The 11,084-nt window shown below is 35.9% G+C and overlaps 1 protein-coding gene across 2 annotated transcripts; it reads right to left on the bottom strand.

The window, feature by feature from the left end:
• Window positions 1–2: 2 nt before the first annotated feature.
• Window positions 3–5,153, bottom strand: LOC102621991 (aspartyl protease APCB1). Of its 2 annotated transcripts, none has more exons than XM_025101278.2 (9): window positions 4,317–5,153; window positions 3,641–3,758; window positions 2,586–2,815; window positions 2,249–2,488; window positions 1,617–1,770; window positions 1,456–1,577; window positions 765–879; window positions 585–657; window positions 3–305 (listed from the first exon to the last, which is right to left on the bottom strand). In XM_025101278.2, exons 1-9 carry the CDS (start codon window positions 4,913–4,915, stop codon window positions 187–189), a joined length of 1,770 nt encoding a protein of 589 aa, XP_024957046.2. In that variant the 5' UTR covers window positions 4,916–5,153; the 3' UTR covers window positions 3–186. The 2 variants fall into 2 exon arrangements, with proteins under 2 accessions (XP_024957046.2, XP_006485774.2); XM_006485711.3 differs by having other exon boundaries at window positions 1,456–1,541; window positions 4,317–5,150.
• Window positions 5,154–11,084: the final 5,931 nt, after the last annotated feature.

Below are 11,084 nucleotides of genomic sequence, written 5' to 3'. Positions count from 1 at the left end.
GGTTTGAAGAAAACAGAGCGGGGGTTATTATTATACATACAAAGATGCTGTTTTCTCCCATTCAATCGCAAGAATATGTAAGGTTATATTCTGTACATACGTTCATACATGCGGGGGTGTCCACACTGAAGTATAATATACGGAGACATAATACAAAACTGTTACTATGCTTATTCCCATACCAATCTATCCCTCCAAGAATGGCAGGCTCTTGAATCTTCCAGGGTTCATGCAATGTGATTTTGCCCACCCGATCCTCTTATTAACGTTATCATACACAACCAACTGTCCGCGCAGTGAGATATCTGCAAGTATAAGATGAACTTGATCAGATGCAGCAATTGCCACTAGGAAGAACCCCATATTTCTAGTTCTCCAAATACATCTGCTATGATCAGTGAGGAAGATGGACAATAGAATACTCAGTATTCTAAGAAGTGGCTGCTGAAGGAGGATTTGAACTTGATCTAGGTTACGTGAAATTTATTTAGTTTGGAGGACTGAGGTCCAGTCTTTCTAGTATAGATGGAGCTTTTAACTAACTGAAAGACGGTTTTAGAATTCTCTAGAACTAACAAGCATACCTCCAAGTATAATTGTGGATCCATTATGTACTTCGCTTCCATCAAGAATGCCCAAGCATATGTTGCCTTTCTTCTGCAGAATAGAGAGGCTTGTTATGCAGCAACATTTAGCATTGGACACTGAAACCAAACTTTGAAAAAGTAAAACAACCCCATTTAGTAAGAGTCGGGCAATCTTACACTAATGACCAAGTACCCCTCTGGAGAAATGCGAAACTTTGTGGAAACAATCTGCCATTTGCTCCCAAAATGAAGTGTCAGAGTCTTAAAGAACTGCTTCACATCCACAATGGACCTGCATGCATGTGGATAATCATTTCATAATACTACGATTCTTTCAAAATTAAGGTGCTGTGATGTAAACTCAGATTGATAAAGAACGTCACACTAATCACAAATCATTCATAAACAGTGGTTAATACTTGGAAAAAAACAATGGAAAGGTAAATTTGAGGAGATAGTTCAGTATCTCAGTCAACCTGAAGACACTAGCATTTTTGCAACAGCTTACAGAAATTCACGTCAAATTCAAGCGATGCATTGGTGCTATTAATAATTTCAAACACCCAATTCCATGATTGGTCATCATGCTCATCACTTAAAAATACATTTAAGAAGCAATACAAGACGATGATGGCACCTCTTTCCTCATAGCAAAAGGAAGATTGCATTAGTAGATTACATGAACATTATTGATTCACCAAGAATCCACAATTATAAGTTGATTGATGGCTTTATGGAAGAACAAATTTGGGCTCATTTTTATGGCATGCCGGCCACGACAGACTTCCTAGAAGATGCTAAAAAACACTACATCAAACAGCAATATCTGAATTGAAAGGACTGATTTAAGAGTAAAATGCTACCATACCTGATGGGAAATTTAGCCCGCCAACAGACGGGCAATGTTGGATCAGATGCATCTAGGACAAGTCCATCGCTAGAAACTTCTTTAAGCTGCATCAATGGGCAAAGTGAAAAATGTTGATCTTTCTATAATTTTTTTCATAGGACATGGATTAAAGTACTTACAGAAGCAATCAATTCAGAATACGCTTGTTTTGTGAAGTAGGTATAAGAACTGCCGGTATCAAACAGTGCCCATCCTACTTGACTGTTTCGTGCACCTAAATTCAGTGGGCTACTTCCATAATTTATTTTCAAGATCTCTGTGTGGTAAAGCTCCCTTAACCAGGAAAAATGAATAAGTCAGAAATATGTTAGAGGGAAAGCTGAATAAGAATATAGAATAACAGGTTCAAACTATTTAATTAAAAAACCTCAAACAAATCCATCGAAAGTGGAGCAAACAAAAGCAGACGTCAAGATGTGCATACTCGGAACTAGCATCATAAAAAATTATAATCTAATAAAGTTGCATTTCTCCCGCAGAAAACATGACCCTATGGTGATTCTTTGTTAATGAAGGCAGTGGCGGCCACCTGGTGGTGGTGAGTACAGAAAAAGAAAATCATATTCCATCAAATGCTGTTCAATTACAGTAAAAACATAAGCAATACCTAGTAACCAGGTCACAATAGGGATCAACGTTTTTTTCTTTTTTTGTATTTTTTTCCATAAAATTCAGTTTGCAAAAGTAAAAGGCAAACTAATTCTTGAAGTACAAAAAGATGTTGCAGAATTGTTTCAAAATCTGTACTCACATGAAAGGACTGTCAAGCATGGGAACCCATGCCATACCCCAACTGGGTACCAGATCATGACCCAAGAACATATATCCACCACCTCCTGCATTGGTGGTAAGGCAGTGGCCAACAACATTCTTAATGATCCCCTGGCTTGCCAATTGGGAAGGCAAACTCACTTTAGCTCTGCTTAGTCCAAGGATACCATCTGTCTTTACCAGAGTGTTTAACAACAAACCTTGCTGATCATATGCACACCTTACAAACAAAATTGAATGCACAAATTAGCACTTTGATTTTGCTAGGCACATTAAAACAACCAAGTATGAAGCAACAGGGAAGTTAAAGTTGATACCCAAAAACAACATTTGGCTTAGTCAGTGATCCATTTTCAATCGTTAGATGAAGCTCATCTCTTGCAAGTACCCCCATAGAGGAGCTATGATCTGCATATTCAATCTCATAGTCGCATTGTTGGCAAGTTTCACAATATCCTGGCTTATGATTTCTTTGAATTTCCATGCACAATGAGTCCTTGTAAGGTAGTATATTCCCCATTCTTGGTTTGTACAAAGGATTTGCTCCCTACATCAATTGTTTCCATTAGAGAGAAGATCAAATCCACCAAAACAATTGTGATAAAGGTTTGGATTCCATCATCTAAAAGATCAGTTGCTTTCTATGATGTCACTCTGTTTCCATGTTTCCATTAGAGAGAAGATCAAATCTACCAAAACAATTAAAGGTTTGGATTTCATCATCTAAAAGATCAGTTGCTTTCTATGATGTCACTTTTGTGTCAATAAAGTTTCTTTTCCCTCCCCACCATAGCTTTCTATCTTTACCCTATGCGGGGTCAGGATTAGCTTCAGAAAGATAAATCACTTGTTCAGGAAAAGAAAAATAAATGGGCGGCTCACTGGACCTGTGATTTTATTTATACATAAACATTGTATTGGCACAAAATGGAGAGCAATAATTGGTTTGATGTGTAGGCTTCCTGACTATATAATTCCCATTAATAAAATCCATTTTTTTCAAGAAATAATTAATTCCATAACAGGTTGGGTTTGATGGTACGATAGTCACTATTCAATATTCATCGCAGTCGGGGAACAATTAATTCTTGACTTTGGACTTATTGTTTAGTCCATAATCAGATAAAACTCAAACAAATGAAGGCTTTTGTACTAATTCAGATTCTTTGCAATACGTTGGTTGAAAGGAAAAACCCCAAAACAACGAGGGAACTAGTCACTTGACAGAGCAAAAGACAAACAGAAGAGAGTTGTGAAAATTCTTTCAAATGGTCAGTTGAGCAGTTGCAGTACACAAATGCCGATTAGCAGATGTGTGAAACCACAAAGAACTGTTACCAAGTAATTGGCACCAGTTACAAAAGAAGCTTACTTTGGCACAACTGCTGCAAGGAGCATCGCATTGAATCCATGTTAAGTCACTCCCAGTATCCATATCAAGATAATAAGGTCTTGGTGGATTTCCGACAATCATATATGTGAAATACAATCTGTAAAAGAGTTAAAATCTTTAGTTAGAATCAGTATTCACACATCAAATACTGTTTAGCACTCATAGTTCTTGGCATCAATTATGATAAAGATCCCATATATAGATCCATTTTGATATTCTTCCACAACCTATCCCATGTGAACAACATCAGCTTCAATGAATACAAATTCTTCATTTCTGCGTCATACTACAATATCACACCGCAACACCTCTAACATAATTACTATAATTGCCACCCCTGTGATTTTACCATGCATCTGTACACATTCTGCTCTCAATGACACCATTGCCAAACACAGCTGTCAAGACATTAAGTTTCTAAAGGGTGTATCGGTTTTATTGCTATCAATTTTATCCACTATTAAAAACAACATCATTGCCATCGCTTAGAACGAAAGTTTGCTTAAGGAAGCAGTACCAATGTGAAAATACATTCTCACGTCAGGTATCAAAAAATTCTATAATCTGTTATAAAGTAACCTCAATCAACCAATAACAATCTAAAGCATCAACTAAAAAGAACAGCAATCAAACAAAGCAATAAATTTATGCATACCCATCTGGATAAATATTGCCCCTAAGAGGAAAAATGGAGGAAGAATCAACAGCAACAGCATTAGAAGAAACCAACTTTTTGTTGATCTTACTCTTGTGGGGTCTAATTATCCCATCATTCACGGATGCTACAACACTCTCTCCGTCCAAATCCACAAACCTCCCCAACTTAAACTCAGCATCCCTTTGCGAAACCTCACGAATGCCAAACTTATGATACAAAGGGAAGACAAAAGATTCCTTATTTTCATCATCATTGTTGGACTTGTACCGGTCTTGAAGAGTATATGAAAAGACAGAGCCATAGAGAATGAGAGCAAAAATAGAAATAGCCAGAAACAAAAAAAGCTTTCTCGGCAAGCCAGGAAAGAGCATTGGCAACGAGAAGTTAAATTGAGAGTTTTGTGGCGGGTGTAATTGGGGTGGAAGTGGGTGTTCCTGTTGTTGTCGATGACGGGTTTGTTGGGATTGTGGGGAATTGTCAGTAAGAGTATAAGCAGTGATGGTTTTGCCTAAAGAAGGGTTATTTGGTGGAGGAAGAGTGATTATAACAACACCTGTTAACTGGGGTGGCGGTGATGGTGACTCATCAGAATCCATCTCTCTGTTACTCTCTGATATGAAAAAGATTGAATTTTGATCCAAGATCAGAAGAGTGATTGAGAGATGGATGATGATGATGATGATGATGTAGTACAAGAAGAAGAAGAAGCAAGGGTGATGATCTTCTTCTCACAGGAAGTATAAACACAAACAATGGGATTGGATTCAACTGAAAGACTTGGTTTTGTCCTTAACAGAGAGTCAACGTAATAAGATGAGACGTAATTTTCAAAGCGTCGTAAAACGGTTTTAGAAAAGAGTGTAAGCGGGAAGATTCGGGGAACTATATTAACACGTCGGCCTCAGCTGACCGTTGCACAACACTCGGACAGGTACGCGCTAGGCAGGACAGGAGACTGTTAACCTGTCACATGCAGCCGTTGATTGAGAGAAAATAATCAACTATTTGCTCGTTTTCCTTAGGTTTGACACGTTTTAGAAATTATCGTCATTGAGTGGTAACAATTAAAATGAAAATAGTAAATCGTGAAATGTTGCATTAGATTTTGCAAAGTTTTTAAGAAAAAGAAAAAGAAACTTACAGATATTAGCGTAATTGAAAGGACAAAATAAAAAGGCAATAATATGTTTTTGGCCTTTTAGTTAGGTTTTTATTTTAATTATTTGGGGTAATGGTAAAGAAATCTCAATTATGATTCGAACTAATTTAAATCCTAATTGATGTGGTAATAAAAGTAAGGAAAGTGTAATATAATTATAAAATTTTAGATTTCATCGTTTAATTAGTTTAACAAATTATGTCTTTAATAGAAAGAAGTACTTAAAAAATTTTAAGTGAGAACTAAAAAATGATAATAATATATTTTGAGTCTTTTGGTTAGGTCTTTATTTTAATTATTTAAGTTCTAATTGATGTGTGAATAGAAATTAGAAAGGAGGAGAGGTGTACTATAACACATTTTCCTGCTTTTTTTTATAGATGAAATTGAATTTTTCATTCATCAAAATTAGAGAATAAGTACAAAAGATTGTTTGAAATATTATCCAGCCATGAGACTGTTAGCCTAAAGGGCTACACATAATGTAATTTTGATGATAACAAACATGTGTCTTAAGTAACAATAATAAATATTGTATTTCACATTTACACTAGTTTTTTTAAGGATAATATTTATGCAAGTGAATCAAGTGAAATCAAGATTGAAGACACTCAACGGACAACGGCGAAATCAAGAATAAAGCTTAGAGCTCAACGGACGAATTATTGCGACAAATTCTTGTAAAGCCGGTATGATTTAATTGATGCATGATTTAGCATTTGAGAAGCTCAAGAGATTAATTTAATTAAATACTTTTCATAAACTAAAATATTTTATTTTTATAAAGTAAAGTATTTTGTGGATTTGAGTAAAATTGGACTTAAATGTTAAGATTTGAAATCTTTGATTTTAATAAGTATCAAATTTCGGAGTTGGATGTTTTTTTCAAACATTTTAAATATTTTGGGCCACACTATAATTTATGAATATTTTGAACTAAAGTGAAAGATTTTGAGAACTTTGAAAAATATGGGTATTATGTTGAAAAGGACCTTTGTGCGAAACAATAAAATATTTGGGGTCATATCATAATTTTAAAAAGTTTGGGAAAGACACTATTCTTGAGAAGTTCTGAAATTGGACCTATTTGCAAATTTTTCTGACGTTTTGGGCCATATTATAATTATAGAAAGTTTTGGGCCAAAGTGTAATTTCAATGAACAGTGTTACTGTAGCAAATTCAAAAATAACGGTAATATTACTGTTCCTGAGCGGCTAGCCGGATAAATCAAGCGGCTAACCGCTTGAGCGCTGGAATTTGCCTATAACGGCTAGTTTTTGGGCTTCCACTATAAAAACTCAACTCAAACTTCATTTTAAGCACCAATACATGCAAATATAAGATCATACAACATATATTGAGCTTCCAAGATGCAAATCATTATTGATTGAATCATTGTTGAGCTATTAGTTGCATATCAACTCTTAAAGAGAGTTTTTGTTGTAATTTTCATTCCTTACCAAATTGTGAGTGTTTAAGTGTGGGAAACACTTGGGGTGAAGAGATTGGGGAGATAATCTCTTGGTTGTAAAGGTTCATTGACACCTTGGAAGTCAATTGTAAAAACTTGAAGCCTTGGGAGGCTTAGATAGTGAAATCCTCGAGCTCGGTTGGCTTGGAGGCGTGGACGTAGGCGGGGATTGCCGAACCACGTAAAAATCCGCGTGTTTGTTTTTCTCTTCCCTTGCTCTTTTTATTTTTACGCTTGCTTGAATTTATTGTTCTCTATTTCATTAAGGCGTTAGATTGATTTATTGTGCGAATCGTATTGCATTATTTTTAAAAACCCAATTCACCCCCCTCTTGGGTTGCGTTACTTGCATTTCAGAGACAATATTCTACTGTTCCAAAGCTTTTTTAGCTAACAAATGTGCTATTTCATTACAGTTTCTTGAGCTATGTTGGATTTTAATCTGCTGCAAACTCTTTAGATTAGCTTGTATATCGTAAATTATCCAAAACATCTCCATCCTTGTGCCTCTCTTGTTTAACACCAGATCAACTACCTCTTAAGAATATGTTTCAATAATCAGAGGTAGACATCTTGCATTTTCTGCAATTTCCAACCCAAATTTTGTAGCTTCAGCTTCAGCAAAAGCTACACTTCCATGGAAGATTGATGGCTTCATGGCAGCTGCTACACACTTTCCGTCTAAATTTATGATTACCAACCTTAATCCCACTTTGCTTGTTTTTCTCTTACTGCAGCATCCACATTAACTTTGAACCACCTTGACGATGGAGGTCTCCAATGTTGACATCTACTGACTTTCCTCTCCAAGGTTGATTGTAAATTGTGGTTGTCTCATTTTTTTAAAGGATTGAACCACAACTTCTGCTCTTGCAACTGATATTTGAGAATATTTCATTTTGTTACTTAAAACATGAAGATTCCTTGAGTGCCAAGCCACCCAACATAAAGCAAATATCACATCCAGATCATATTTTCCCTTCTTACTAGTTATTTCTATGATCAAGCTTAAAAATTCTTTGTTTCTTGACTGCTTTATTTCTCCCCCATGCTCTGTAAGTCTTCATATCTTTTGAGCATTTTTACAATAAAAAATAGCATGAAATGTCGTCTCCTCAACTCTTTTACATCTTTGGCACCAGGGGCTTTGTAGCACATTTCTTCTCCATAGGTTAGTTGCTGTTGGCAAAGTGTTTCTTGCAACTCTTCACATGAAAATCTTTAATTTTGCTGGTAGCTTTGCAGCCCAAATTAAGCTCTATGGAACTTGTTTTTTGCTTGAAATGTTTGAGCTGTTTGGTTAGTCCGAGAATTTATGATTTAAGGCCACTTGGTACCCACTCTTGATTGTGTAATCCCCTTATTTGTCAAAATGTCATAATGGCTTATCAGGGTTGGATATTCTTGGTAGTGGGATTCTTAAGATCTACTGCACATCCTCCTCCATAAAGTTTTGTTGAACCAGCAACCCCTTCCATTTATTTTCAGCATTTATCAAATCTGACACTGTAGAGTCCAGAGGTAGTTTTGGAGGAAAGAAATGTTTAAATGTTGAAGGTCTTGGGATCTAGCAACTCTAATAAATTTGAGCCCTCTTTCTATCTTCAATTCTCCACCTTAGACCCTTGTTAATGATTTACCTTTCCCATAATATGCTTTTCCATATGAAAGATGGATTTGATCCCATTTTAGCCTTAATGAAATCAGTATCTTTAAAATACTGAGCCTTTAGCACCTTTGCCACCATTGAATTGGGGTTCTGAATAATTCTCCACCCCTATTTGGCCACTAATGCTTGGTTGAAGCATGTCACCCCCACTTCACCTCTACATTTTGCTTGGCATATATTCTCCCATTTAGCCCAATGAATAGGCCTCTGGTTTTGTTTTCAGTTCCACCAGAACCTTGTAATAGCCTTCTGGATATCATCACGCAACCCCATCGACAGTTTGAAAACACTCATGGCATAAACAGGAACTGCTTGAGCTACATCTTTAATTAACACCTCTTTTCCACATTTTGAGAACATCTTTGATTGCCAATTGGATATCTTTCTTAGGACTCTAAGCTTTATTTTGTTGAAAGAACTTAGCTTTTTCCTTCCCACCATAGAGGCAATCCTAAGTACCTTTCATACTTTGACACCACATGGAGCTGGAATAAATTCTTAATTGAAGCTATTTGTGCTGGTTGAGTCTTTCCACTGAAAAAAATAGAGAATTTCTCATAATTGAATATCTGAACTGAAGCAGCAGCATAACAATAAAAAAATATTCTTCAAATTTGAGTAATCTTCAATAGTGGCTCTTATGAAAATCAAACTATCATCTGCAAAGAGCAATTGATTAATTGATAAATCTTTGCTGAACTTGAGCCCCTTGATCAAATTTCTCCGCTCAGCTTGAGATATGAGAATTGAAAAAACCTCTGTACACAAGATAAATAAGTATAGGGATAATGAGCAACCTTGTCTGAGCCCTCTTTGAGGTTGAATTAGCCTTTTTGGTACCCCATTTATCAAGACAAAGAAATAAGGAGTGGTGATACATCCCATGATCAAGTTTACCCAGTTTGTGAGAACCTTATAACTTCCATTGTATGCTTTAGAAAGCTCCACTCCACCCTATCATAAGACTTATTGACATCCAATTTAATAGCCACTAGGCCACCTTTTTGATTTTTCTAAGCCTAATTTTGTGCAAGCACTCATAACCAATGATTATATTATCTGTAATGAGTCTACCTGGTATGAATGAACTTTGAATGTGTGATATTATAAGATGTAGAATTTCTTTTAACCTATTAGCTATGGTTTTTGCTATTATTCTGTATAGAACATTCATAAGCTAATAGGTCTATAATCAACCACTCTTTTAGGCTTTTCACTCTTTGGAATTAAGACAATATAAGTGTGGTTCAAAGGGGCAATATTACCTCCACTATTAAGGATGTGCATGCATGTAGATATGACTCCTTCACTAACCGCTTTCCAATGTTTCTGAAAAAATGATGCTGGTAGACCATCGGGGCCAGGTGCTTTTGTTGGATGCATCTGCTTCAAGGCTATCACAATCTCCTCTTCTGTAAATGTTTGATTCAGTTGCTCATTTATATCTTTCGTTACTCTCAGAGGCATCTCCTTGAGTGCTTTTTCCATATGACACCTTGTAGGATGTGTTGAAGTGAAGAGATTTGTAAAATGCTCACAAAAAAGTCTTTCCACCTTGTCTGCTTCTTCTGTCCATTTGCCGTTTTCATTAAAAATTCCTTTAATTGTATTCTTTCTCTTTCTAGTTGAAGCTTTGGAATGGAAGAACTTTGTGTTCTTATCTTATTCTTGAAGCCAAACTGTTCTGGACCTTTGCCTTCAATAAATCTCTTCCTCTAATAAAATTTCTTCTATTTGTGTTCCAACATTCTTAATTTCCTCCCCACAAACATACTGCTCGCCACTTTCTTTGATGTTCTGTAATTACTGAAGCAACTTATCCAATTTCTTTTTTCTACCTTTAAATTCAGTCTTGCTCCATATCTTTAGCTCGGCCATCAATTTATTTGCTTTTTTTTTTTTTGAAACAAGGGCACATGATTTTCATAATTCCATCTGCAGCTATCTTTCCACTCATTCTTTGCACCTCTCATATGGACTCCACATGTCTTTATAACAGATTCTTGTAAAATATCTTCTGCTATACTTACTTCATCTAGCCTTCTTCATTACATCCATTTTTACTGTGCTGCAATCAGATGTCCAAGTTATTATATTTGTAGCTGTATTATCCTTAAATATCATTCTTCAATTCTCGCAACCTAAAAATCTATCCAGTCTTTCCTCCACTAATTGGGATCCAAACCGCCTATTCGACCATGTAAATGGATATCCTTTTCAACCCAAGTCACTCAAGTTGTAAAATCTAATTAGCTTCTCTAAAGTCATTTACTGCTGAAACGCACATTTCATTCCCAATCTTTTCACTTAGATGGAGGATTTCATTAAAGTCGCCAAAGTAAAGCCAGGCCAGAGATGAAAGTCCTGCTAATTTTCTCAACAATGTTCATTTATGATGCTTTTGATCCCCTTCAGGGTGTCTATATATACTCGTACACCTCCAATAACATCCATTATCAGCTTGA

Source organism: Citrus sinensis, chromosome 3, assembly GCF_022201045.2.
Source record: "Citrus sinensis cultivar Valencia sweet orange chromosome 3, DVS_A1.0, whole genome shotgun sequence".
In the NCBI taxonomy this organism is placed as follows: Eukaryota; Viridiplantae; Streptophyta; class Magnoliopsida; order Sapindales; family Rutaceae; genus Citrus; species Citrus sinensis.
Note: the sequence above shows the minus strand (reverse complement) of the source record. Positions and strands in the feature narration are given on the sequence as shown.